Raw genomic sequence first — 27,447 nt, 5'->3', positions numbered from 1 at the left:
TTTAAAGTACAAAACACTTGACAAGATAACTGGTTTTATCATCTCTTTCCGTAACGTTATAATTTCTAAGCACCCTGCCACAGGGCAAAGGAAGGAGGGCAGAGCAGGAAGGAGCGAGGGAGACAGGCGAGGGAGGGAGGGAGGGCCGGGACAGCGAGCCCTACCAGCAGTTCTTCCTGCAGCTGCTGACTCACTGAACACACGTATAATTGAAGTGACTTCAGCGTTGACATGCTTGAATGCACAGGGATTCTGAAAACTTCATTAAATACCAGGGGGGCCTGCAATTCCAGAGCCTTCGAGCAGTAAGTGTTCGGTGTGCTGGAGTTGAGTGGCGGCAAATAGACGCGGATGTGACTGGAACCAGAAAGAGGGAGGAAAAAGCAGACAGAGGCCATGCTTAGTGACAGATCTGTACAATAAACTGCACCAACTATGTGCATGTATACATATTTCCCCCTTTGGATGCCCATGGGTGGAATTTCCAGGTCTTCCAGATAAAGTCCTTCTCTCGACTAGGAGTAATAAGCCCAAAGAATGTACATGCCCCCAGAGATGAGGGGGAAAAACCCCATTCACAAAAAGGAAGACTTGGAAGTCAATAGTTGAGACTTTAGAGGGAGTCACACCAAGGCTCTGCTTTCCCCATCTTTTGGGAAAACATCTGCATTATCTCTCCCCGGCCCCCTGGCTCCCACTCTTCAAGCTCCGCCTGCCTCGCCTCGCAGACTGGTCGCCACCCACGCTGCGTGTCCTGCCGTCTGCCCCAGCAGGGAAGCTGGCACCCGGGAGAAGTTCAAACACTGGTGAATGCTGCATAGGACCCCATCAGGGTGAACAAAAGCCACGGGTGAACCCTCAGCCACTTAAAACCAGGCTGCTTCCAAGGCCTTTAGAAGACTAGTTTATAAAGAAGACTCACAGAAGGGGAGTGTACTCTGGGCTTGAACGAACCATCACAGGTGTGCTCACCTGCCTGGGTCACAGGCCCCTCCGTCAGGCACCCATCTCAAGCTGCCGAGCTCACCGAGATAGCACCTCCCAATCAGTGACAACATGTATTTCCTTGTCCTCCCCTCAGACATGGACCCGAGCCCAGACGAGGCCTCTTCAGGCACCTCATGAGATCACAGAGCCAAGTGTAGCCACATCACCACCCAGTCCCATGACCAGGATGGACATTTTAAGCCCAAATGCTGCCGATTACGGGCACTTGGCACTTAGCGTCGCTGCAGCACATAACTAGCTCGGCTCCATTAACTCTGTCTGCCTCTAATAAAGCAGACTCTGTACAACTTATAATCCTTTATATTTCAGACAGACATCCCCTGGTGTTTTATTGTAAATTCAGGCTCCAAAACAGTCTTTTCTCCTCCCCAATTGCCAAGCAGAACAGATCAGCGAGTAGCGCTGTGTGGAGGAGGGCTGGGAGAGGCCATCGTTGGCTGGACACAGCCGCCGGGTCTCCGAAGGGAAACGTCTCGGCACTCGCCGGCCTGGGAGCTTACATTTTGCAGTCTTCCTTCACGACCAGCCCGGCAAAGTTCTTCAGCTGGAGCACATTCACGAGGAGACATTCGCTGGCACTGTCGTGCCTAAAAAATAAAATGCAAGTTTACAGATCGCTAATTCCCCACGGTGGAAAAATCCTTCTGATTGAACTACAGTGGTGGCCCCCAGCGAAGGGGGATTGTGCCCCACCCTCTCCCAGGGGACACATGCAATGTTGGGAGACATTTTTTACTGTCGTGACTGGTGAAGGGGGTACTACTGGCAGCTAGTGGGTGGAGACCAGGGACTCTGCTCAACATCTGATAGCGCACAGCACAGCCCCCATAACGAAGAATGATCAGTCCCAAGTGTCAACAGTGCCAACACTGAGGAACACTCGACTGGAGTGACAAGATGGAGCAAAGGAAAGCCGCCGGGGTGTGAGCACCCTGCTGTGCTGGATGAACACCACTGGTTACCCCCTTTACTGAAACTGCCGTTAGAAACCAAAAGGCCTCGTGTTGCACACCCCCTGGTCACTACTCGGGGGAGGAGGGGAAGGGCCCCGCTGTCTGTGCTGCAACTTCCCCAGGAGTCCTACTTCGCTGGGGGTTTCCAGTGCACCCTGCGTTACAGCCCCGACCCCCCAGCTCCACGAGGCGACAGCTCCCAGCTGTGACTCTCAGCATTGGAAGACACGGCTGGAGCTGCTCCTCCTTGTCTCTCCTTCCTGCCCCCTCTGTCCCCTGACCTGAGGCCGGCTGAAGCAGGCTCGGGGTATCCAGGCCGGGGAGCAGCACCCAGGTCAGGGGGTCCCTCCTGGCCTGTGTGCAGGTGTGAGGTGCTGGGCGGGCCCCAAACTACGCATCATCTTTAAGAGCAACAGGGAAGGAGGCTTCCGTACTCACAGAAATCCAACGTGGATCTGGGGCCCTTCGTTACCGCACGTGTCTCCATGCGCAGACTCGTCAGCATCCTCACTCCTGAGCACAACCGGAAAGGCAGCGGGGTTACCCAAAGCGAACCGATTACCACAGGGGGCAGAAACGCTCCCATGTTAGGGGTGCTTCTTACGGAGAAGAGCTTTGCTACGTTGCGACTTAAATAAATACATTATTCCACTGACTGAAGGGGCACGGCTGGTTCCTGGCATCCGGGACACAATCTCATTGGGTACCTGCCTACAAAGCATTGTTTTTGAGAAAACAACTTTGCACACCTTTCAAAAACACATGTGATATTCAGGGCAAAGTTCAAAAACTAACTTTTAAAAAGTCTGCAATAAGTGAAATGTCTTATAGATACCTGAGATGAAACAATGACATCAAAGATGTCAAATCAAAATAAGGCCCAGAATCCCAAAAGGTGTTTTGTCATGGCAAAGGGAGGAAGGAAGTTCATTTCTAATGAATGTCCTTTCTAGAAAACCAGGTCTGTCTCGTAGGCTGATTCTCCTTTTCCAGCTCTACTGGGCTTAAGGCTTAAACCCAGCAGGGCCAGAGAGCAAGGAGTTGTCCCAGAGCCATGGAATGAGGGCCAGCCTCCAAACGTCACATAGAAGCCAGAGGAGTTTTCTTTGTGGGTTGTTAAGGCCTAATCGCCAAAGTTGACAGGAGCCACAAAGAGATCACGGCCCTGGAGAATCACACGAGGCATCAACGTGCAGAAGTCTCGGGCAGGCTCCCCTTCGTGCTTACCAGTGGCCCGGGGGACAGCTGCTCAGGGAGAGGACAATAAGATCAGCTTCTAACCTTTTGGTTGGAGGTTCAAATACGCCACTATCGCTCGCTAGTGAATAATCCGACAGGCACGTAGAGACGCGGCGTGCCCTCCTCTCCAACCTCTTGGCGCTGTCTTCTCGAAGAGTCACTGCTACAAGTAAGAGACACACTGGGGTCAGGAGGTGACAGCACGGGAGGCCGGGGACCATGGTGCCAAGAAACGAACACTCTATGTTAGAGTACATACAAAGCTACTAAGTGTTCCAGAGACACGCCATCGTATGTACACATGTATGTCTAAATATGCTGCACTCAATTTTTTTTTAAAATTGAAGAAATAGGCTTCTGGCTACTTCTTTAGAAGCTCTTTAAACTGTCATAAATCTCTTTTCACCTCCTTAATGAGTAAACAGAACATAAAATGGTGGGAAGCCCCTTCACATTGAACTTTGAGAGACTGTCATCTGGAAAGACCGGGAAAGAAACGTTACTCCAAATGCAGACAGCAGCTGCGCTCTCTGAGTGGTGGGATAGGGGTATTTTTCATTTCCTTCCTTATGCTGTTTGGTATGTTCCATATTTCACACAATAAACATATGCTATACTGTCTTATAATCAGAAAACAAAATTTTTAAAAATTATCCAAATAAACCCTAACACAATGTAGCGACTTGCAAATTAGAGGACACAGCTGAACCAGGCGCAGCCTTTGAAAACATCTCCTTGACAGTCTCTCTCTCTAATTACAGTATCCTCCCCAGCAGCCCTGGAGCCAGGTTTGCTTCCAGAATTGCTTTTCTGGGGTTAGCAAGCTACCATTACGAGGTAGCTTATTTTCATCTCATATCTATTTTAATCAAGAGCCAAAGATAACCACTGACATTTTTCCTTCTACCATTTCATCAACTGTTTCTCCTTCTTCCCTCACAGCAACAAGTTCCTTTTAACAAAAATAGGCATATCATCTCCCATGCTAAGTGTGACTATGTCCACAAGAGTCTCAACGCTTCCCAGAGAGGTGCACTTGGTTAGAATGCAGGATTAACACATGGCGCCCCAAACTGAGCCTTACTCTCAGTTATTAACAAGGTCCTTGTTAACAACACGGGGCCCTCTGTCCTCTATTCTGTGCTTTTCTTCAGCCATGTAAGCTCTATAAACTGAAAATCTAGACATCTCTGCATCCTTAAGTTGAGGGAAATAGCGAGTCCACCAATGACCATCTCTCTTTTCAACCAAAGTATTATTCACATACCAATTAAATCCAGACACGTTACACAGTGGACAAAACAGACGGGGCTGCGGCCTTTAGTCTCACAATCTCAACTGCAGACAAAAGCTGGCGTTCCAAAGCTCTGCAATGCCAACCCTTGGGGACTGCTGGCTCCTCCCCCGTCAGGGACAGAAACTGGCTCCAATCTGGAGCGGCTGGAGACACTGGCTCTCGAATTTTTGATCAGGGGACTCCCAACTCCAGCTTTCCTCGTCACCTCTGTCACATGGGAGACCCAAAGCCCCCAGCTTGGAATTGCAGATGGAACCCCTCAGTTTGATGATCCCCAGCAAACCAAACAGCTCACTATGTCCATTCCCAGCCCTGACACTCGGCCTGGCTCCTAGATACAGCCTTACATTCCTTTAGGGAAAAACCGCCACGCAATGATGCTAAGCACTTCAGTTAACCCGACCGTGTGACTCTGACAAAGTTTCTCTCCCACTGCAATGAAGGTCGATGAAGAGAGAAAGGAGATGAAGGACTTAATCCTCAGTGATCCCAGGCTTAGTCACTGCACTCACGGAGCAACCGGAAGCAGAGCTAATGGAGGGAAGTACGGTCAGCAGTTGCCCTGGGTGAGAGAAATGCACACAGCAGATCCCACGCTACACACCCCAGCCATCTGCCCTCGGCCTTCAAGGCAAGGAGATGGACCATGGGGAGCAAGGTCGATGAAGCAGGGACTAAATCTTCCAAATGCTCATTTCAAAAATCATTAAAGACAGACATACAGACAGACACTGAGATCTGAGGATGTCAACACTGCTTGACAAAAAGGAAGAAAATATAACAAAAATCACATTGTGGGCAAAGCTTCCAGCTGGCATATTATAATAATGAAAGCCATTAACAGTCTAGGGAAAAAAAATACATAGAAAAATAAATACTTCCAGCTTTTAGAAAAGTTCTTACACAACTTTAGTAGCCATGATGAATGTTAATGTTGAACTGATAGTAATAATGGAAACTGTTGAGCTACATCAAAGTACAGCTATAAGAGATGGCCTTGTTGGCCACATCGACCATCCTAAATACAGTGAGTCACTGCACAAAGACGTGCCCCAGCCTGACCAACAAGGGGAAGCAGAATTCCAAGGTCACTTACAGTGAACGTTTCTGTCGAGCCGCATGAGAAAAAGAGATAAAAAAAAAAAGCATAAAGTGAAAAAAATGCAGAATTTAAGCCAACAATTTTAAACAGAGTATGAATATAATAAAAACGTAATAGATAAATGAGCAAAGTCAAGGGTTTCACGGAGTTACATTAGCAAATACCAATGGGAAATGAAAATTGGAACGGGTTTTTAAATTATGACATTTGACTTTTAAAATCCAGGGAAGGTAAAACCATAGTAAAAATGTAAAAAATGTTGAAGATCACAGTCCATCTCCCACTCCCCTGTCCCACCTTCCGTCCCTCAGATTGATTTAAAACACAATGGAAGAAATCACTCCTAGAGCTTGCTTTGGAGGTTGGGGGAATTTTGATTTTACCTTACTAAAATTTTATCTTGCTAAAACCCGCTTGAGGTCAAACCTGGACTGCACTGTTCCGAGCCAGACTGGAATGGAAAGTTGGAGAGAACTACGGGACTCTGGGCGACATAAATGAGGGGCAGGGTAACATAACCAGTACTAAGGTCCTTGCCAACTTTAGGAAGCTTTGATGACTCTGGGCTCAGGCATTCCCACAAGCACCAAGGGAGGCACGGAGTCACCCTGTGTCCATGCCTGAAGCTGCTTACCCAACCCAACCCTTTGGAGCACCCACCAGGATCCACTCACTGAGTCAATTTCTAGTTTGTAAGGACCCAAATCAATTGGCAGTGTCATATAAGAATGCACCATCAGGTGGCAGGATCCACTCAGAGCCAATTATTTCTAGTTTGTAAGGACCCACATCAACTGGCAGTGTCATATAGGAATGCACCACCGGGTGGCAGTATCCACACACTGAATCAATTATTTCTAGTTTGTAAGGACCCAAAATCAACTGGCAGTGTCATATAGGAATGCACCACCAGGTGGCAGTATCCATACACTGAATCAATTATTTCTAGTTTGTAAGCACCCAAATCATTTGGCAGTGTCATATAGGAATGCACCACCAGGTGGCAGTATCCACACACTGAATCAATTATTTCTAGTTTGTAAGCACCCAAATCAACTGGCAGTGTCATATAGGAATGCACCACCAGGTGGCAGTATCCACACACTGAATCAATTATTTCTAGTTTGTAAGCACCCAAATCATTTGGCAGTGTCATATAGGAATGCACCACCAGGTGGCAGTATCCACACACTGAATCAATTATTTCTAGTTTGTAAGCACCCAAATCAACTGGCAGTGTCATATAGGAATGCACCACCAGGTGGCAGTATCCACACACTGAATCAATTATTTCTAGTTTGTAAGCACCCAAATCATTTGGCAGTGTCATATAGGAATGCACCACCAGGTGGCAGTATCCACACACTGAATCAATTATTTCTAGTTTGTAAGCACCCAAATCAACTGGCAGTGTCATATAGGAATGCACCACCAGGTGGCAGTATCCACACACTGAATCAATTATTTCTAGTTTGTAAGCACCCAAATCATTTGGCAGTGTCATATAGGAATGCACCACCGGGTGGCAGTATCCACACACTGAATCAATTATTTCTAGTTTGTAAGCACCCAAATCATCTGGCAGTGTCATATAGGAATGCACCACCAGGTGGCAGTATCCACACACTGAATCAATTATTTCTAGTTTGTAAGCACCCAAATCAACTGGCAGTGTCATATAGGAATGCACCACCAGGTGGCAGTATCCACACACTGAATCAATTATTTCTAGTTTGTAAGGACCCAAATCATCTGGCAGTGTCATATAAGAATGCACCACCAGGTGGCAGCATGTGACCATAGCATAAGCAAATACCTCCCAATCTAAGACATTTGAAGCATTATTCACCCTGTGTCCATGCCCGAAGCTGCTTACCCAGCCCAACCTTCTGGGAAACCCCCCAGGATCCACTCAGAGTCAATTATTTCTAGTTTGTAAGGACCCAAATCAACTGGCAGTGTGATATAAGAATGCACCACCAGGTGGCAGTATGTGACCATAGCCTAAGCAAATACCTCCCAGTCTAAGTTAGAAACATTATAATGTTGGCCTCAGAGTGGGAAGGAAATATAAAAAAAAAATCAGGATCAGAAATTGAGTCCGCTCTTCTCCCTCCCACCCTGTCTTTCTCCTGGCCCAAAAGGGCCCTTGGGCCTTGTGTGGGTTTTCTGCTTAACCAGACTGACACTCCTGTATCTCGACCTTTAGAGAGAAGTTGGTATGGGGGTTGGGGGTCACTGAGAAAGCAAGCCTAAGCAACAACAGATGTGCAATTCGGTCCTTATTTTGTATTTTCTTTTTTGAATGAAAGGAGTAAACATGGAGCACTGAACCTGTGATTATGAAGAACAAAGTGAATGAAGGCTACCTGTACACGTGAATTATAGAAACAATGTATCTGGGGATATGAAAGGTATGTTTGCAAACACAGAGGAGAAGACACCAAAATAAGAGAGATGCCAAAAAGCCACAGGGCTGCCTCAGAACATAACGGATCTCTGGTTAAACACGTAAGTGCTAACAGAGACTATTATTTTACACATATATATACAATAACTGGTGTGGTTATACATAGAAAACTCACAGTGACAGAATGGTGGTGAATGGAAGAGCTCATAAAGATCCCCTCATTCAAGGGAGGAAGCTGAGACTCAGCTACGTCCAGGGACGTGATCAAGGTCAGCCAGCTAGTGAGTCAACGGGGCAGGGAACAGAATCCACGTCTCTAAGCTGCTAGTCCGAAGTCATTTCCACGACACCATCCTGGTTTTGTATTCATGTTTTATTTCGACCCTTTGCTGCTAAACTACTCAACAGTATGTGACCAGGGTTTCTCAGCCTCTGCACTATTGACATTATGGCGGGGTCAGTGGGGGCTGTGCTGTGTGCACTGGAGGGTGTTGAGCAGCATCCCTGGTCTCCACCCATTAGATGCCAATAGCACCTCCCTGGCAGCCCCCTCAGTTGTGACAACCAAAAATGTCTCCACACATTGCCAAGTACCTCCCAAGGGCAAAAACGCCCCTGGGTGAGACCCATTATGCTATACGAATTATCTAGTGTTCGCCTAAATGAACGTCTAAAATAGTTCTGCTGTGCAAAGAAAAGTTACTTAAATGGGCTGAACTTCAGGAATGAGAGATCAACTTGTTCTTGATCCTCTGTAAAATCAAAGGAAGTTAAAGTTGCTGGAGGTTGGCTCCAAAAAGCACAGGGTTCAAGATGAGGAGGGTTGAGGCCCAGGCCCTGCTTTGTGCACAAGCTATCAGCTGGAATATTCTCTAGAACAGCAGTTTGGTTTTCCACGTGGGCTACAAGCTGACAGACCCTGGCAGCAAGTAGAAGCTAAATGAACACCGACTGGATGAAGTTCGCTGTGGCTACATGTTTCTCGATTTGAAGACCACCAGAGAAATGGATTCAGTAGAAAAGACTGATGCTTACTGGCATGTCTTTTGAAATTACGCCAATTATTTTTCATTTCTACTTTTGATAGAATTATGTCCTTGAAAACTATAAGGACAAAGGATGAAGAGATAAAGTCACAGGGGCATAGGAAGTAGAGATTTCCACTGGGCTACAACCAGACACGGGTCCACATGCTGGTCTGAGGCAGGCACGTGCAGAACGTTCCATCTGGGCACATGCCCTGGAGAGTTCATTAAGGTCCTAGTACCTCTTTACCAGCCTCTGACTGTGGAAGACTATGTGGTTCTTACCCTCATTTTCAACAACTAAGCACATTCTGAAAGCAAGCCGGACACCTGGGAAACACGACTTCGTCAATTTCCGTAACCTTTCCAGGACACAGACCCGAAGGACCTCCAATGACAGAGCAGGCCAGCGCTCTTCCGAATCCTATCAATAGCGCTAAGCGTAAAGCTCACTATGCAACTGAAGAGCCAGCTGGCTTCAATGCAATTGCACATGATTTCGTCCCTGCATTTGAAACCTTGCTACCCAGGACCGGGAAAACCACAGGACTTACTTGCACCTGTGGGAGTGGCAGCCACCTGGGGTACTTGCTCTCGAGGTCCTTCCCCGTCCCCGGGGAATCCGTGTGGCTGAAGGCATGTAGTGCCCGGCAAGTCTTCATCCCCCAACGCAGAGGGCTGGGCCCGCAGTCTGTCTAGGGCGCCCAGGCCTGGCACCTCAAAACCGTCCCCCAGCTGGGCCAAGGGCGAGTCCCGCGAGGCCGGGAGGAAGGGTGTGTCCAAGGGCGAGCTCGGGGGAGACAGAGAGGACAGGGAGGAGCGAGAGGACAAGGACGCCAGGGACTGGGGCGTGTCCAGGGAGCGCCTCTGCTTGTGGAAGCCTGAGGGGCCCGGGGGATCCGAGAAGGGGGCATCTCGTGCCAGGGAGTCGAAGGGAATCAGGTCAAAGCGCAGAAACTGGCCGCACTCGGCGTCGGGTTTCTCGTACTGTGGAAGGCCGTAGATGTCGGTGAAGCTGACGGAGCTCAAGGAACCCCGGCTGGAGGCGAGCGAGCCCCGGCTGGAGGCCAGGGACCCGCGGCTGCTCCCCGAGGACACCGTCAGGGTGCTGGCAGACAGGCTGAAACGAGAGCGCCCCGCGATCTTAGAAGAGCAGCCTGAAGATCGGCGCTTGAGCCCCGCTGTTCTCCACTGCAAAGCGGAGCTTCTGGTGTGTTCCACGGGGGAACAAAATCCTGCCTCACTCTCATTAACCCGGCATGTCTTTAAACACCTGCCAGCCCTTAAGGCACCTTCATTAATATTTGTTTCTTTTGAATGTCGGTAGAGAGCGGTGGTTAATGTCAAGGACTCACGCCCGAGTTCAAGGGTCAGCTCAAATGTGCACGGGCTGAGTCCACTTGGTCAAGTTATTTGCCCTTTCTGAGCCTCCCACATTCTCACTGGGGGCTGTGATAATAACAGCTCGTATGTCACGGCAGTCTTAGGAGGAATAACTGAGAAAATAAGACATAGGAAGCCCTCAACAGGATGCCTCACAACACACTAAATGCTTGAAAACAGGAGCTATTATTGAGCAGCCAAATTTTATTTTAAAAATATTCATATCCTGGGGCCGGCCTGGTGGGGTAGCAGTTAGGTTCCTGCACTCCGCTTTGGCGGCCCGGGGTTCGCAGATTCAGATCCCAGGTGCAGACTGACGCACCATTTATCAAGCCATGCTGTGGCAGGCATCCCATATATAAAGTAGAGGAAGACAGGCACGGATGTTAGCCCAGGGCCAATCTTCCTCAGCAAAAAAGAGGAGGATTGGCAACAGATGTTAGCTCAAGGCTAATCTTCCTCTCACACACACAAAAAATTCATATTCTTAAAAGAAAAACCCAAATAAAAATGTCCGTGTGCATATACCGAGATGGATATATACACTTCTGAAACTGAATTACAAAATCCTTGGGTAAATTTGACTTCAGACTTGTTATTCTGTAGCCAAATTTGGTTCTCCTCATATTCCTTGAATCTTAGATTTGCAGCTCCTCTTAAAAATATAACATACCCACTCTCCTGTTCTGTGTTTACAGCACTTCAGGTTCTAAGGTCCGGTAGAGAACACCAAGCTAAAGGGAATGATGAGGTTCATGGACATGTCATTATCACATGATAATTAAGTCCAGCTTTCTCTTTCCACGTTTCCCACCTTTTTAACTGGGACTGGAGATACGATGTTAGGCGGGTAGCTTCTTCCAGCTGCATAAGGAGACAATTTCTCTTTTCCTGAAGCAGAATCCTGTAGGTAAGAAAATAGTCCATTTCAAAGACAGTGAGTATATTTTCCTAACAAGAAATTTAACTATAAATTCCCCCAAATTGATTTAAGTTTGAAAGACTAAATTTTAAAAAGCACATCTAGGTCATAAACACCAAGATAACAGAGACTGTTTTTGTTTTGCCTGAAAATGTGCCACCAGCCCCCTGAACAGTGCTTGATACACTGTAGAAGTTCAATAGATGGGTGGGTAGGTGGGTGGGTGGATGGGTGAGTGGATGAGTGGCTGGGTGGGTGGGTGAACAGGTGGATGGATGGACAGATGGGTGAGTAGATGGATGGGAGAAATGAACGGATGGATGGACGGACAGATGGGTTGACAGGTGGATGAACATACAGATGGATGAGAGACTAGACTAGAAGATGGATCCAAATGAAGAGCATTTACTAATGTACTGGAATTCCTTGCAACAAATCAGATTCCCTCATTCTAAGCCATCTTCCAGGCAAAAATACATGCAATTCTAAAATCTATAGAATTAGGGGCCAGCCCGGTGGCGTAGCAGTTAAGTTCGCATGCTTCAGTGGCCCGGGGTTCACCAGTTCTGATCCTGGGCGTGGACCTACACACCAGTCATCAAGCCATGCTAAGGTGGCATCCCACATAGAAGAACTAGAAGGACATACAACTAGGATATACAACTATGTACTGGGGCTTTCGAGAGGAAAAAAAAAAAAAAAGGGAGCCTTTAAAAAAAAAAAACAAAAAATAAAATCTATAGAATTAAAAGATTAGACACAAATAAAACAAAATAGCAACTGTCACAGGGTTGGAGGTAATTTTTTTCTTCTTTCCACTTTTTTCTACTTTACTATTTTCTAAAATGAACTTTTTCCCACTGCACTAAGTCCACTGCCTAGAGTAGAGCCCAATGTGTACAGGCACTTGATCGAGTTATTGAATGGATGTATGAATGAGTATGTTTGCCTGTAGAACACAACGGTCCTCATTTACAAACCCAAACGATGGCACTGTAACATGTGGCCTAATGGGCACCCTTAAAACAGTTGCTCCTCCCTTTCAGCATCCTCCCAATCCCCAGTGATACTCACTAACCCGGCTCAAAGTTTCCGTCTGACAATGATGACACTGAAGCCGAGACGGGCAAAGAATGGGCCCAGCCAAACAACTGGCACATCTCAGCCCTAAGACGCCTGCCTTGGCCCCTCTGTGCCCGGCTCCACACTGGGTCTCTTCTAATGCTCCACAGCCTGTTCCCAGGGAAAGCCTCCTACCTCGGGGCCCCATGCTTTCCATCGTCAAGCACACCTCAAATGAAAGGAGGCGGCACGGAGAAATGGGCCTGCATTCACCAGGCCCAGAACGTCACAGCTGAGGGAACCCTGGCGGGGCACTTGGCCCTATCCACTTGCTGCGCAGCAGAGGTGGCAGACAGAGAACATTGGTGAGCGAAAAGTGCCGGGCATGAAGGTGCTTATCAGCACGTGTGTATGCCCCTCCCTGCTCAAGACCATTTAGTGGCACACTCGGGAGACACATTTGGGCCAATTCAGTCCCAGTTGAGGGCTCTGCACCCCAGGACTCAGCTCCTGGGCTGGTCCCACGAGAGACCCCATCAGCCAGATGAGCTTGGGTAGCCCAGCCCCTGACCCCAAGCCTCAAGGGTAACACTGGCTTGGTGGGGTTCCGTGGACTTGTACCCTGGGACCATAGCACTCACACGGGCTGAGATGTCCACACGGTGAGGAGAGAAATAGTCAAGGCTGTGCAGGTGTGGGGTCCTGAGAAGCAGGTAACATTCATGGGACCGAATCTACTCCCCTTATGAGAGAACCAACTGGAACTCCCAGGCCCTCCACCCAGGACATACACGAGCATACCAAGGGTAGAACGGAAGGTAATGTTTGACTAAAGCATACAGAAGCACAAGAGTACAGATGAAAACTTCAATTCTGTAGTCCCTTTTCAGAGTCAGAATCAACTCCATGTTCTGAGTAAGGGACGCTATCATCTCAGGTAAACTAAAATTCCCTCCATATATTCCTATGAGCTGGGCTCTCCAAACACCACCGCTTCCTGTCACGGCTGACACTGCTTCTAATGTCAAGCCACAGACGTATCTATCAGTTAACGATGACTCTCCAGGCATAAATAACCCCCAACAAATACAGAGAATAAGCCTGACATTTGATGAAATCATGGTTGTAAGGGCATCTGTACTGATGAAATAATTCAGGTGACAAACTCTATGTAGAGAATGCTCATATAGACACAGCTTATGATCCTGTTCACACACTGAATTTAAAGGAGCCACTATATTATCAAATGTGCGGTGGGCTCTCCAAAGGCCAGCAGATATCCACGGATAAACTTCTGATAAACTTCTGTGAACCTGAAAGCAGACTCAGCCTCTGACGCAGTCTGTGTCCCACATGGCAAATGGAAACCGAGAGACATGGCACACAACGAAAGGCCGGGCAGCAGAGGACAAAGGCCGCTGCGCGGGCCTCAGGCGTCCTATGCTGGGAAAGAGCCCCGAGACCTGCTGACTGCGAGGCACGTTCGGAAACGGACACGACAGGCTGCTGGCTTCCTGTGGCAAAAGAAAGAGCAGGCTTTCCCAGGTGGAAGTCAAAGTCAAAGGTCAAAATAAGAGGTAGACATTGGATCAAGAAGATGTGGTATATATATACAATGGAATACTACTCAGCCATAAAAAAAGACAAAATCGTCCCATTTGCAACAACATGGATGGGCCTGGAGCGTATTATGTTAAGTGAAATAAGCCAGAAAGAGAAAGACAAACACTGTATGATCTCACTCATATGTGGAATATAAACCAACACATGGACAGAGAAAACTGGACTGTGGTTACCCGGGAAGTGGGGGTGGGGGGTGGGCACAAGGGGTGAAGGGAGTCATATATGGGGTGATGGACAAACAAAAATGTACAACCCAAAATTTCACAATGTTAGAAACCATTAAAACATCAATAAAAAAAAAAAATAAAAAAAAAATAAAAAAATTTTATATAAAAAAAAAATAAGAGGTAGATTGCAGCAACACGGAAGATGTCAGGAATGGGGACCTCTCCGTGGCAACAGAGCTGTACCACCGCCTGTCTCCCCGTCCTCCCGCTGGCGACCCCAGGCCTGTCCAGGGTGCTGTCCTGCACGCCCAGGCGAAAGCACCCAGCACCTGCACTGAGAGAGTGCGTCTAAGGGGGGTTCCCCTGTCTTCCCTCACTCCATCTCCTTCTCCATCATCTCCCACTTCTGCACAGGACCAGGAGCCTCGGGAGCCCAGGGCAGAGCTGGCACTGCCTGCAGAAGGGGAGGCACATGCTCCCTCCACCCCCTGCCTTCTCTGTACTTGGCAAGGAAACACGCCAGTTAGTAGCCACCCCGAGTAATAAGGCGTTTTCAAGCCATGTGCAAGTTCTCCGATTTAGCTTTCCGAGGGGGTTCTTCACTGGAAGCCGGGGCCTGCCTGCTCCTGACACTCTGCAAGCCAGCCCACCTTTCTGTGGCGCCCTGTACAGATGTGGCCCGTGCTCGCTGGATCTCCTCCTCCAAGCGCCTCCGCTCCTCCTCCAGGCGGGCCACATCCTCCGCCGGCCGCCTCTGCTGAACGATGAACTGCAGCTCCTGAAGCAGGGCTTCCTTCTCCTTGATGAGCTGCAGCCGGTCCCTGTCGGCCTCAGCCATGCCCGGCCAGGACTCGGTGTCAAGCTGGGCCAGCTGCTGCTGGATATTCGAGACTCTGCCAGAGAGAGACACGGAAAAATCCACGAGCTTAAAAATTCGTTTTCATACGTTCTCAGCACATCAGACTGATTCTGGAGAATCACTCTACTAAGTAAACACTGAAATTATTGCACCGAATGACCCTTAAATGACAAAAATAAAGGATTTGCAAACGATGGGTAATAAAAATGGTTCCTAAGTCTTTTGCATAATCTCCCCTGGTCTGTGAGATTTGGCATGAGAGTAACCATATCATGCTTGTTTCTAAGAACTGACAAAAAGGCTGGCAGGCCTCAACACGCCCACGCACTGTGTGGTTTCAGGTTCATGGTTTCCTGTGTGGTACCGTCCGAGAGCAGGATGGAGCTACCTCATTTCTCCCTACCCCACCCTCATCAGTAGCTAACACTGTACTGGGCACACGAGAGATGCTCCTGGCTTCCTGCCTTCTCTGCCCTGCCTAACTGCTCACAGTGCCTTGAGAAAATTCCGGGAGAGAAATGCACCTATCACTGGGCTTCTGAATAGAAAGCCGCTGACGCCCGGTGCTCTTTGTTTTCTAGTCCTGTCTGCTCTCTCCCGCACCGGAGACCTTGACCATGTGTGCGATTCAAAACGCCTCACAGAGAGCAGATACTCAACAAAAGCTGAACGCCTGAAACAGTGAAGAAACATGCCAGCAAATATATGAAAGAATGAGAGTCAGCCCGGCGAGCACGGATGTGGCGAGAGGTAATCGGGATGGATGCCCACCAGTCAGCCTCACTAAATGTATCAGCATGACCATCCTCAAGGTGTAAACATACAGCCTCTACTGTCACTTTCCACGTGCCTGCACGTCCACGTGCTTGCTTGGCAAACAGCCTGCATCGCTTTTTGTGTCCTGAGGTGTTGCTGAATGCAGATAAAGTGAAACAGATGTGGCTCATATTTTCAGAACATCCTTTCAAAGCAAAAGCAGAATGTTTTAAGCCCTTTAAGATGAGGGCCATCTGTTTCCGGCCAGAGTCAACCTGAACCCAGTGCTGTGGAGGACAGAGGTTGGTATAGATGCCCAAAAACAAAATCCAAAGACTTCTCTGAAGTCACAGAGAGCTGTGAGGACAGGTAAGTGGCAGGTGCACACAGCCCTATATCCTCTGAAACAGTGGTTCTCAAAGTGGGGGCCCCGACCAGCAGCCTCCGCATCACCCAGGAGCTTGTTACAAATGCAAACCTCAGGCCCCACCGGAGACCTGCTGAATGTGACACTCTGAGGATGGAGCCAGCCAATCTGGGGTTTGACAAACTCTCTAGGTGCTTCTGATGCTTGCTGAAATTTGACACCCTCTGCTTTCAGGTAGCCTGGCCTGGTCTGGAGGATGCTAATGGGCCTTGGAGCTCTTAGGTGCTTGCATTAGGCACCGATGTGATGGTCCTCACTAAAACAGGAATGGAGGGGTGCTCCTGAGACTACCCTGTTCCGTGCCCAGGGCACATGTCACTAATCAAAGCAGGCATCCTGCCTGCGGGGTCCAGACTTCAGAAAACCCACAGTTATGGAAAGAAAAGAGTATACAAGTTATCGTTGAAATGTATGCATTTTACTCAGGTCCAATTCCCCAAGAAGGCAAAGAAAACAGTTGAATGTCAGTAGCTTTATTAGACAAGTTCTTTTCTAACTTAAAACTAATTTCCTGAAAATGCGTTGGAAAATGGTGCCAAATCATTTCACTGAAAAAACTAATGACAGAGGCAGCTGAACAGGGTTAGGAATCCAACTGGGCTTAAGTGTCCACCTATGTCTAATTAGTGTAATTAAAATTTAGGGCAGTCATATAACCGAAGCTCAAGGAAAACACATTCCAAGCAAACCCATAAATAAGTTAGTGCCAAGTCAGACATTATACCCAATGAAATTTCTAGAACATTCAACTGTAGATCAAGACAAGCCTGGGGCCGGCCCAGTGGCTTAGCGGTTAAGTGCGTGCGCTCGGCTGCTGGCGGCCCGGGTTCGGATCCTGGGTGCACACCAACACACCGCTTCTCCAGCCATGCTGAGGCCGCGTCCCACACACAGCAACTAGAAGGATGTGCAGCTGTGACAGACAACTATCTACTGGGGCTTTGGGGAAAAATAAATAAATAAATAAAATTATTAAAAAAAAAAGACAAGCCAAAAGTAAGGAATAAACATAAAAGAGACAAATGACAATAAGCAAATCCACTATGTCCTCATAATTTTTCATTTCAATTTATGTGATCCACAGGAAGGCCTATCTGAGCCCAGCTAAAGTTAGCAGAATTACCTTGTACTATATACTAACTCTCATAAATATACTATTTTCAGACATATTTTAAAAAGCAACTCCTTTTGAGTTTTCTGAGATTTACGTGTGAGATCAAGATTCCACTTGAGTCTGCCAGCTCCAGGTTCACGGCTATTCTACAAGGATTCAAGTTGCTGAAGGCAGCAGAAGATCCAATCCTAGATAATCCTACTCTTTCCAGGAAAATCTCAAGTAATAGCCACTATCAGAATAAAGGATGAGGAAAAAAACTGAATTATAGCAGGGAGGAGAGGCAAAGGGCAAATTTCAAAATGTCTGCCCACTGCAGGCATAAAACAAATAGTACAGCGGCCAAACATACACAGCGGACTGTAACTTTCCACAGCTTACGAGAAAAATACGCAAGGACACATGGCAAGGGACAAGCTCTGGAGCAGAAACAAAATCTGGATGAAGCTGACTTCACACAACCCATCTGGAAGAGTTGTTTGGGCTGTGCGAAACACTAGGCAAGCATTTCTGTGCTTAAGAATAGTGCTTTCTAAAATAAATTCCACAATGACAAAAATGAGTGCATGTTCATTTCAGAGCTATAGATGAATCTAGAAGATTATTGGCATATATCGGAAAGTGCAATTTCTTTCCCTCTATCCATACTCTGGATGCAGACATTTGGGGTCTGCTCTTAGCTGAGCTGAGAGAGGCACATGTGTCTGTCAGTCTGTACTGGAAGCCAAAAGCTCTAGAAGGATTCCTTCAATGATTCCTTGTACATTCGCCATGGGATAGACAAGACAGTTCTGCCTTTAAAACAATATGCCTTGTCTACTGGGCTGCTGGCCTGGAAATGAGCCACGTGCGAGCAGTGCCCTCCGTGTGTTAGGTTTACTGCAGGAAACAGACTTTCTGCCTAAGGCTAAACACAGATGTCCAGAGCTACGATGCCCTTTCTTCTACATCCATGCCAAACAGCTGATCCACTGGTTGGAACCCCACTCCTGTGACTGCCATCACTCCAGTTCTGGGTAATAAAGGAAAAATAATTTCCAGAAGGGCTTTTTTCTGAAATATCATTTCAGTGAAATTAAATACATGGAAGCAAAACAAGGTCATGATTAAAGTTTGCAAAAAAGAAAACTTTTCCAAATTCATTTTTAAAGAGAACCAAGAACAACTTAAAATTGGCAAGGTTTTTTTCCCCTACAAGTCAACTGCATTCTTTATAGATTCTTTTTTTTAATTAATTTATTTTTTGCTGAAGATTTGCCCTGAGCTAACATCCATGCCAATCTTCCTCTATTTTTTAGTACGTAGGCCGCCAGCACAGCACAGCTGCTAACAGAGTGGTGTAGGTCCGCGCCCAGGAACCGAACCCAGGCCGTCGAGCAGAGTGTGCTGAACTTAACCACTAGGCCACTGGGGCTGGCCCCTATTGACACTTATTTTTGATAGGTAATACATTTTATGGCCTATATATAATCTCTCACAAATGCCTCTATAAACTTTAAAATATATGTCCCTGTGCTCATGATAGTGAAGAAATGAAAGCAAATCCTCAATCAACCATTTAGGGTTCATAATTATTATGTGATCTCCAAATTCTATTCCCTGAACAGATCTAATGTAGACAGAAGCAAAATACGAATCATTTTTTCCTACTATCTCTGCTGAAACACCCTTTCTGTTACAACCCAGACACCATTAAATCATGAATGGAAACCTGCATTTATGCTGCAGAAACCGCTCAGACCCTCACAATTCACATGCAAATCTTAAATATGATTTGTATTTTTCTAAGAAAAAAATGCACTCAATATTACACAGTTTTGAGGCATATTTTACATATCCAGAGCAATCCCCAATTATTTGAATTTATACTTAAATTCTGCAATCTACTATATAATTTCTCACATTTCCAAAATACTGCTGCTTTTTGGAATAGCAAATGGAAGTGCAGGCAAGCCATGGTCCCATCTGATGGCGATGAGGTGACAGATCCCAATGCGACATTCCAGGACGCGGTATCAGCTTAGAGGCTCGGGCCTTCAGATTTCAATTACAGCTACATTGATGTTTCTTACGTTTTCTCTCCTTAGTTTTCTTTTTTGTAAATAGCCATTTAAACGAAAAGCAAAAGTTCAAGAAAATCTCAGCTGAGATCTAAGTCAGATGGAAGATGAAATCACTTCACCTGATTGAAAGAAATATTGATAAACTAGTGTCCATGCAGCTCGACTCTTTATTCTACATTGGAAATTCGAGAAGTCTGAATCTAGAATATGTGGTGTAAGAAGGGTCTCCTAATACCCTGATATCCTTCCCTGCCCTTACATCTTTCCCCTTTGAACATACAGATCTTCAGAGAGCAACTTCTTTAAATGAAATGCAGAGTGTCTACAGGCTTCTTTCTCTTGGCCTGAACGGGGAAGATGAAGCTACAATGGCAAGGATGCTTTCCTTTGTTTCTCATAGCTGTGCCCCATCCCCAAAAACCCAGATACATAGTCACTTGAGAAATGAAGGAAAAATCCAAGTGACTGATCAAATTCAACTGGAATTCTAACATTACACTGATTCCTGACAACGGATGAACAGCAGGACCCATCCTGGCAACAAATGCTAAGACACAGAGAAACTGGATGGGCCGAATGTTTTGTTCCTATCTGGACTGCGAGTGTTTCCATGGAAACAGCTACAGTCTGTGCACAGTTCTGGAACAAGCGCTCTTAGGTTAAAAATAAGGAGCCATCTGCGTCATTGGGATTGCTTCAAGAAGACTTGCTCCTCTAAATTGCCTTTGAAAAATTCTAAAACTTTCAACCAATAATGTGAAAATATTCCTATCATAAGGTCTGTCTTGGGAATCCAAAGCAATGTTCCTGAAGGCAAAGGAAGAGGCAATTGTTCAGGTACATTTCACATGACCCACAGTTGAAAACAGACAACTAGTCACCATGAAATTACACCATCACTTGGAATTATGAGTGCCACTTCCACAAACTTCCTTTAAATCTGAATACATATGAAACCCCCTATTGTCCAGAACACTGCATTTTGACAATTTACCAACTCTTAAAAGCAATCTCAAATCTAGATACACAAGGAATGACTTCTCCGACACACAGAAATGCATAAACTTCTCCCCTGTTTAGAAGTGGCAAAACCCAGAGGTTCTGCAGAGGGTAGGGAAGCTAAACTTCAGAGTGGAATGACTTCAGAAATGCGAGCTGGGAGACTGAGGTCCAAGGGTGAAGTGGCAGAACGAAAAGACCCGACACTGAATTGTGGCACTAAAATGATGGAAGTCCATGGCAGCAAAAGAGGTGGTCACACGACCTTCCCTAGGCTCAGAGTGAAAGAGCAGGGAAGGAGACATTATTCTTTGCTAACACTGCCATTAAGTGATGCATTCTTTTCCACACGCTGGGAGGTGAACGGGGGTATATGATGCTTTCCAGTATGTGAAACACCCTTCCCCAATGATGCTCATGGGGGTCTCACGGAGGTGGCCATGTGGAGAGTCCCTGGATTGAACCTCCAAGCCACTGTGTTTTCACTGTGGTCTTCATTACTCGGGTTCTGGAACATTAATGTCAGTTCTAGATTTAGTTCTTGGCAAAGAACTGCTGCTCTCTTCGCAAGTCTATATATTATTGTTCTGATCGGGTGTCTCATTTAGAGGCAGTCTAAAAAAACACACAGAAAAGGCAACAGGAATAAAATCCCTGACCTGGTACTGGGTGACTCTGCCCCTGTGACCCTCTCTAACTTCCACACGTCTACGGGGGGGGGGACTGGCGGGACATAAGGTTGTCTTGACCATGCTACAAGGTGTATCGAGTCCAGTGCCTTGCCCAGGTGCAGCAGGCATTTACACGACCAACAGCTGGGTAGGCTATAAGTCAGGAACTCAACCAGTCAAGCCTTAACTGTAAGAGCCAACTTCAGTGACTGGAGGCAGAATATAATTCCCCCATGGGGCCTGGAGACGTGCACTGCCGCCATATCGGGGGACCACAACCTGGAGCTCCCAACAGAGGGTGCTGCAGTCAATGACTTGGCAAGCGGAGGATGTGGACTCCGCCAACAAGAATGCTTCAAGGGCGCCCTTACACAGCTTCAAGTCCAATGAAAGCACCAAACTACTTGTCAAAAATCAAGATCCACCTTCTAAATGATCCTCAACCATAATGCGAGCCTCTGACATCTCGGTCTTAGGGGCTATTCTCCTCCCTTAATTCCAGGGAGTGCCATCTATGTCACACTTCCCACAGGCCAGTACAAGTGTAGGGCTGCCAATGTTTTGTTTTGCCAAGTAAAGGCTCTGAAAACAACTCACTCACATCAACTATCATCACTATTTCATCAGGAAAACCTCTTGTTTTTTCTTTCAGCTCCTAGCTAGGCTCTCTCAGACTTTTTCCTGCACATCTGGTCAATCATAACCTCACTAGGACAATAACTACTGGACTCTCTCATGACTCAGTCCTGGGTCCTCTCCCTTTCTCAGTGTATTCTCTGTCCCGAGGAGAACACAGGGGAGTGGGCTGATGCTGAGTTAGCCGAAAACCTGCTCCCGTAGGCTGCTGTTGTCCACGCACCGTAGGGATTTATGAGCAAGATAAGAAGCCTGAGAGTAAGGTTTTTCAACCGTGGCACCACTGACACTGTGGGCCACATAAGTCTTCGCTGGGGTGCCGTCCTGTGCACTGTGGGATGTTTAGCAGCATCCCTGGCCTCCACCTACTCGATGCCAGCAGCACCCTCTCTCCAGTCACGAGAACCAAAAATGTCCCCTGGGGGGCAGAAATCGCCCCCCTCAATGGATGAGACCCACTGTGAACAGAAGAATGAGGGGATGTAACATATTTTGAAAGGACTGCTCTGTCTGAAAAAAATTTCAGACATGGTAATTTAAATAAAAAGTCACACAAAATGATGTTGAACTGCACCACCAGTGCAAAAATGCACTATTCTCACCAGGGAAAAGCACATGACAACTGAGTGAACATCTTTGCCCATTAGTCTAGTAAAATTTACAAAGAATGCTGATATTTAATGATGCTAAGAAGGTACAGAAATCAGGGCTCTCAATCGCCACCCGTGGCAGCGTAAAGTGGATAAGTCATTCTGGGAGGTGATTTGGTGGTATCCATCAAAACTTTTAATGTACATATCTTTAGACCCATACATTTCATTACTAAGTATCTGTCCAAGGAAACAGTCATTTCTGCAAGGCTGGGGCCTGTAAATAGATGTGCACTATTTGTGAAAAGGAAAAATTGGAACCATCTAGATGTCTATCCAGGGAGGGATGGTTATAACCATTATAGAAGCTCTGCATCATATACTATATAACCACACTGGGCACAATGTATTTAAATGTTTAGATAAAAGACTAGAAGGTTTCACCCCAAACCATTAACAGTGGAAGGTGGGATTAGAGAGGGGGAAGATGGGTGGTCTCTGTTGATTGTGCCTTTGACAAAAACAATGAATTCAGAGATTATTTATGTAATAAAAATAGAGGAAAACACACATGTGTATGCATGTACATATGTAAATATGTGTTGTGTGTACATAGATGTATAAGCATGCATATGCACATGTTTCTGACCCTGGCATATATGTGCATGTATAGACATTGTGTGTATAAATACACACACACACTCAGCAGAACCACTGGTATCCTCACATACTTCTGCTAGTTGTGGAAGAGTTTATCTCCCAAACAGGTTAAAGACCATATGTGATCGTGTCACATAAACCACACGATTTCTTCAAAACACCTGGACCAGGGCAGGTGTTAGACAGAAGTAATCTCCCAATCTCCCAGCTTCTCTGCCCACTGCAGCAGAGTGTGGATAAAGCTACTGGGGTCCCTCACACTATCAGCTGTTGGGAAACCATGCAGCGATGGCCCCGCTAAGACATCCCAATCCTCCAGCATGGAGCAGGGGGCCTCAGCCTCGGCACTAGTGACATTTGGGGCTGGATCATTCTCTGTGTGAGGGCTGTCCTGTGCATTGTAGGATGCTTAGCAGCATCCCTGGTCTCCACCCACTAGATGCCAGTAGCATCTCTCCCAGAGTTGCGGCAACCAAAGCTGTCTCCAGACACAGTGAGAAATCCCCTGCGGAGTAAAGTGCCCTCTCCCCCTGTTGGGAACCACTGTGCCAGTGGGAAAAGGACAGGAAGTGCTTGAGCAAGCCAACCAAGGATGTCTTTATAAGGCATCTCTGATTTTTAAATGTTGCCAATGCAGCCCAGAAAGGCATTTCTGAGAAGCCCCTACTATACCACAAAGGTTGAGACACTGGAGGCAGGACCCTCCTGTGTAGCTGCAGTGCATTTCCTAACGAGGTTCTGGCGATCTTGAAATAACACTCTCATTTAAAAGATACTGATGAAGTGCATTGTTCTCCTCTGAATAATTTTCTTAAATACTCGACTTTTTGCCCAAATGTATTATCTCGACATTTACAAAGTTACTCACTGTATACCGACACCATCTCTAGAAAACAAAGAAATCACTTGCTATGTTTGGTAAATGTCACAGCAACACACGTAACAATTACGTTCCTAAGTGCAGCAACCATCTATTTTCTGTGTTTTAATCAGCACAGCAAATTCCAGCACCCACACTGTGCAGTTCCAGCAGAAACACGCAAGAATGGGCAGAGGGATACTCAGATGAGACAACAGCCCCTGCTAAACCGCAGCGAGCTTGAGAGAAGGAATGCACGACAGACGGAGACTATGACCACGGAGATAAGCAGCATGGCTGAACAGACTCGGCAGTGGTCCATGTGGAAACGTAAAGCCCACCAGGAACACATCTTGAAAGCCAAAAAGAATGGGGTATAGAAGCTCTGAGCAAACAGAAGGTCCACATCAGTTCAAGCCGGCCCTCTAGCAGGGAGTCATATGATCTGCTTTTGTTGCTATTTTTACGTTTTCTAAAAAGACAACCAAGTGGATTTCCAGACATCCATGAATGATGCAGTATACTGAGCAGGCCCACTATTTAGCTTCCAGAAAGGACCCCTCACCCCACCTGCCATTCGGCTCCTTAACTCCCATCCCCCAAGATAACAGTTCATATTGACCAAAGAAACTTTTTTAAAAAGATATGCTTCATAGCAGTCTAAAACACATATTTTTAAATAATTTAGTTTGAAGACTTTCCAGAAGGCACAAAAGAGAGAAAGTCTCTAAAAAGAGGATATGAAAGCTAGGGTAGGGTCAGAATATTGAAAACAGGAGCCCTGTGCACGTGGGGAGAAATGTGACATGCTAAAAATACTGTGCCCATGTGAGGATTACGTGCCGCCTCTTGGTTTTGCCTGTGTCCTATGGTCAAGACTGGCAGGAAGGGAGGGAAAGACAAAAGAAAAGGCACAGACGAGGTCAAGTCTCGATTTTCAGAAGGCAGATGATTTATAACACAGGTCAACAGGAATTTCAATTCTCTCCATCAAAATGAACTAGATTAGGTACTGCTATCACCTGTTGACGTAATCCTTATTAAACTGTCTTTTAAACTAAGATATGTGGCTTTTTCCATTAACCTATGAGTTAGAAGCCACACATAAAAGAAAACACTTCTGCTGAATCGGTCCAAGGGACTGATGCTCACAAGGGAGGAAGGGAGGGGGAGGAGATGGAGGGAGAGAGGGAGGCAGGCAGGGAGGAAGTTCTGAACTACCTGAGAGTATAAGGAAAGCCCAAAAAGTCTCTATTTTTATTAAATCATGACTTCATAATTGTTTGCAATATTGAGAATTTCACATTTTAAATGCACTTGAAACTGTGTTATACATATTAAGAAGCTACACAAATGAAGATCCTTTATTTTGTATTCTGTCAGACAGTGCTTTCTGATAAAAAGTAGACCATCACACTTTGGAACTCTACTAAACCTCTTTCCACGGGAGAAAGGAAGTAAGCAGAAGGCAAGATTTGAAAAAAGCGCTTCTTACCTCTTTCTGGCTTCCTCATACTGCCAATTAAGCCTGACTCGGTCGACAAGTCTTGTTTTATCATCAAAGACAAACTTTCCGGAACAGAAGAAAAGAAAAGAAGGGAAACACATATTAAAAACATATTTCCAAAAGAGAAAATTCATTTAAACTTTCAGCATGAATGAAAAATATTTTAATTTGTCTTTCAACTTCCATTTTTCAAAGGTCTGGAGGAAAATACACCAAATAATACTCGGCTGCCCCCTCTGGCCAGTGGGGGTTAGGCATGGGGCTGGGAAGACTTACTTTTGCTTTCCCGACATTGCTGGATTTTTTTTTTTTTAACAGTGGAAGTGTATTTATTTATTGTGTAACTCCAAACAAAAATAAAGTTTTAAGAGAAATAGGGAATTACTCAGTAAAAGTTGATACAAAGGCAAAAAAATTCATCCCATTTTGTGTAGTATATTTTCTAATTCCTCAATAAATATAAAAGAATGATGCTCTCTTAAGAAGTCACAAGATCTGAAGAAGACAGACTAGGTGTGTGAGATATGGGCTATAGGACTCCTTTGAATGTTACACAGCATGTTACAGAGCCCAAGGTAAAGGAAAGAAAGAACAGTATGGAAAAGCCTGGAATAGGGGCACATCACCTTAGGAGTTAGAATCAAAATGCAGTGCTCCGATGTGATCACTAGTTGTACTAAATATTTTCCCACCAATTACACTGAAGTCAACAAATCCCCAAACAAAACAAAGACCTGTATGGCAGATAATTGTAGCTCACCTTGGTTACCTCTTCCTTCTTTCCTGGAAATAGACGACTCTAGTTTCAACAAATCGGCTCCATCTGTAGATCTGATCTTACTAGACTAGACTTACTAGACTGTATGTTATGGCCACTAAGTATTTTTTTGAAATAGCCTCATGTCAACAAATATTTGAAAATAATTTACTTGAATGATTAGTGATGAATTTATTGATATGAGTCTTGATACACGTCACTGGGGAATTTCTTTACATCTTTATCGCCTTGAATGGCAAGATGAAGAAATGCCTTATGAGGGACTGAGCATTCTCCAATGAGATGTGTCACAATTTTACACATTTCAACAGCCTCATCTGATGCCCCTCTCGTTTCCTCAGTATATTTAGGCTGCAGCATCACATCTCCAGAAACTGTCTACACAGAAATGAGCTACATGTCACCTCATCACCTTGTTTGTTAGAGACCCCCTCCCAGCTGACTCTTCATCAAGATGTTATATCTTAAACCTCTTCTCAAGCTGTTTATAGACCACGAAGCTTTGTTTTTATACTCTTCTTTGAGAATAAAATGATGTTTTAGTCAAAAAAGAAGAAACCTACAGCCAAACAGATCCAACAGGTTCCTGCCTCACAGTTCCTTCACACGTAGCCTTACAGCACGTACCCTAACTGCTAAATTCCATTGTCAGGCCTTATACTGCTTACAAGTCTGTGCGTGCAAAGTCTCAGGCTTAAAGAGCATGTCTGATTACATCAACACTCATCCCACAAAATCGACTCAAAGCAATAACTAAGTGAAGTAGGCAGACGTATAAGATGGCCTTCAATGGCCTCCACCTCCTGGGATTCACCCCATGTGAAATCCCCTCCCCTTGTGAGTAGGCTAGAGCCATGACTTGACTGTTACCAATAGAAAACAACACAAAGGTGATGGGAAGTCATTTCTGTGATTAGGTTACAAAAGACTGTGACTTCCATCTTGCTAGCAGACTCTCTCAGCTTGTACACTTTGATGAAGCAAGCTGCTGTGCTGGAGAGATCCACATGGTAAGGAACCAAAGCCCTCAGCCCAACAACCTGTGAGAAACTGAATCCTGCCAACAATCATCTGAGCTTGGAAGTGGACCCTTCCCCAGTCAAGCCTTCAGATGAGACAGCAGCCCTGGCTGATATCTTGATTGCAGTTTTGTGACAGCCCCTGAAGCAGAGGACCCCTCCCAGACTTCTGACTCACAATATAAGTGTGAGATAATAAAAGTGTGCTGTTTTAAGATGCAAGGTTTGGGGGTAATTTGTTATGCAGCAATCACTAACTAATATGGTTATAGCTTTTTGATATATTTTTCTATAATAACATGATGTAGTAGAAAGCAC

General features: G+C 46.0%; 1 protein-coding gene across 4 annotated transcripts in view; it reads right to left on the bottom strand.

Moving 5' to 3' along the window:
• Positions 1–27,447, bottom strand: part of WWC3 (WWC family member 3) — a 118,539-nt gene that overhangs the window by 16,231 nt on the left and 74,861 nt on the right. For all 4 annotated transcript variants that reach the window (XM_058535417.1, XM_058535419.1, XM_058535418.1 and 1 more), the window contains 8 exons: positions 25,321–25,394; positions 14,842–15,084; positions 11,232–11,321; positions 9,589–10,154; positions 3,243–3,363; positions 2,400–2,474; positions 1,509–1,595; positions 165–357 (listed from right to left, as the gene is read on the bottom strand). In XM_058535417.1, the coding sequence (XP_058391400.1) occupies positions 165–357; positions 1,509–1,595; positions 2,400–2,474; positions 3,243–3,363; positions 9,589–10,154; positions 11,232–11,321; positions 14,842–15,084; positions 25,321–25,394 (1,449 nt within the window). The remainder of the gene's footprint in view (positions 1–164; positions 358–1,508; positions 1,596–2,399; positions 2,475–3,242; positions 3,364–9,588; positions 10,155–11,231; positions 11,322–14,841; positions 15,085–25,320; positions 25,395–27,447) is intronic.

Source organism: Diceros bicornis, chromosome X, assembly GCF_020826845.1.
Source record: "Diceros bicornis minor isolate mBicDic1 chromosome X, mDicBic1.mat.cur, whole genome shotgun sequence".
NCBI classification, from domain to species: Eukaryota; Metazoa; Chordata; class Mammalia; order Perissodactyla; family Rhinocerotidae; genus Diceros; species Diceros bicornis.
This window is presented reverse-complemented; position numbering and strand designations above follow the sequence as displayed.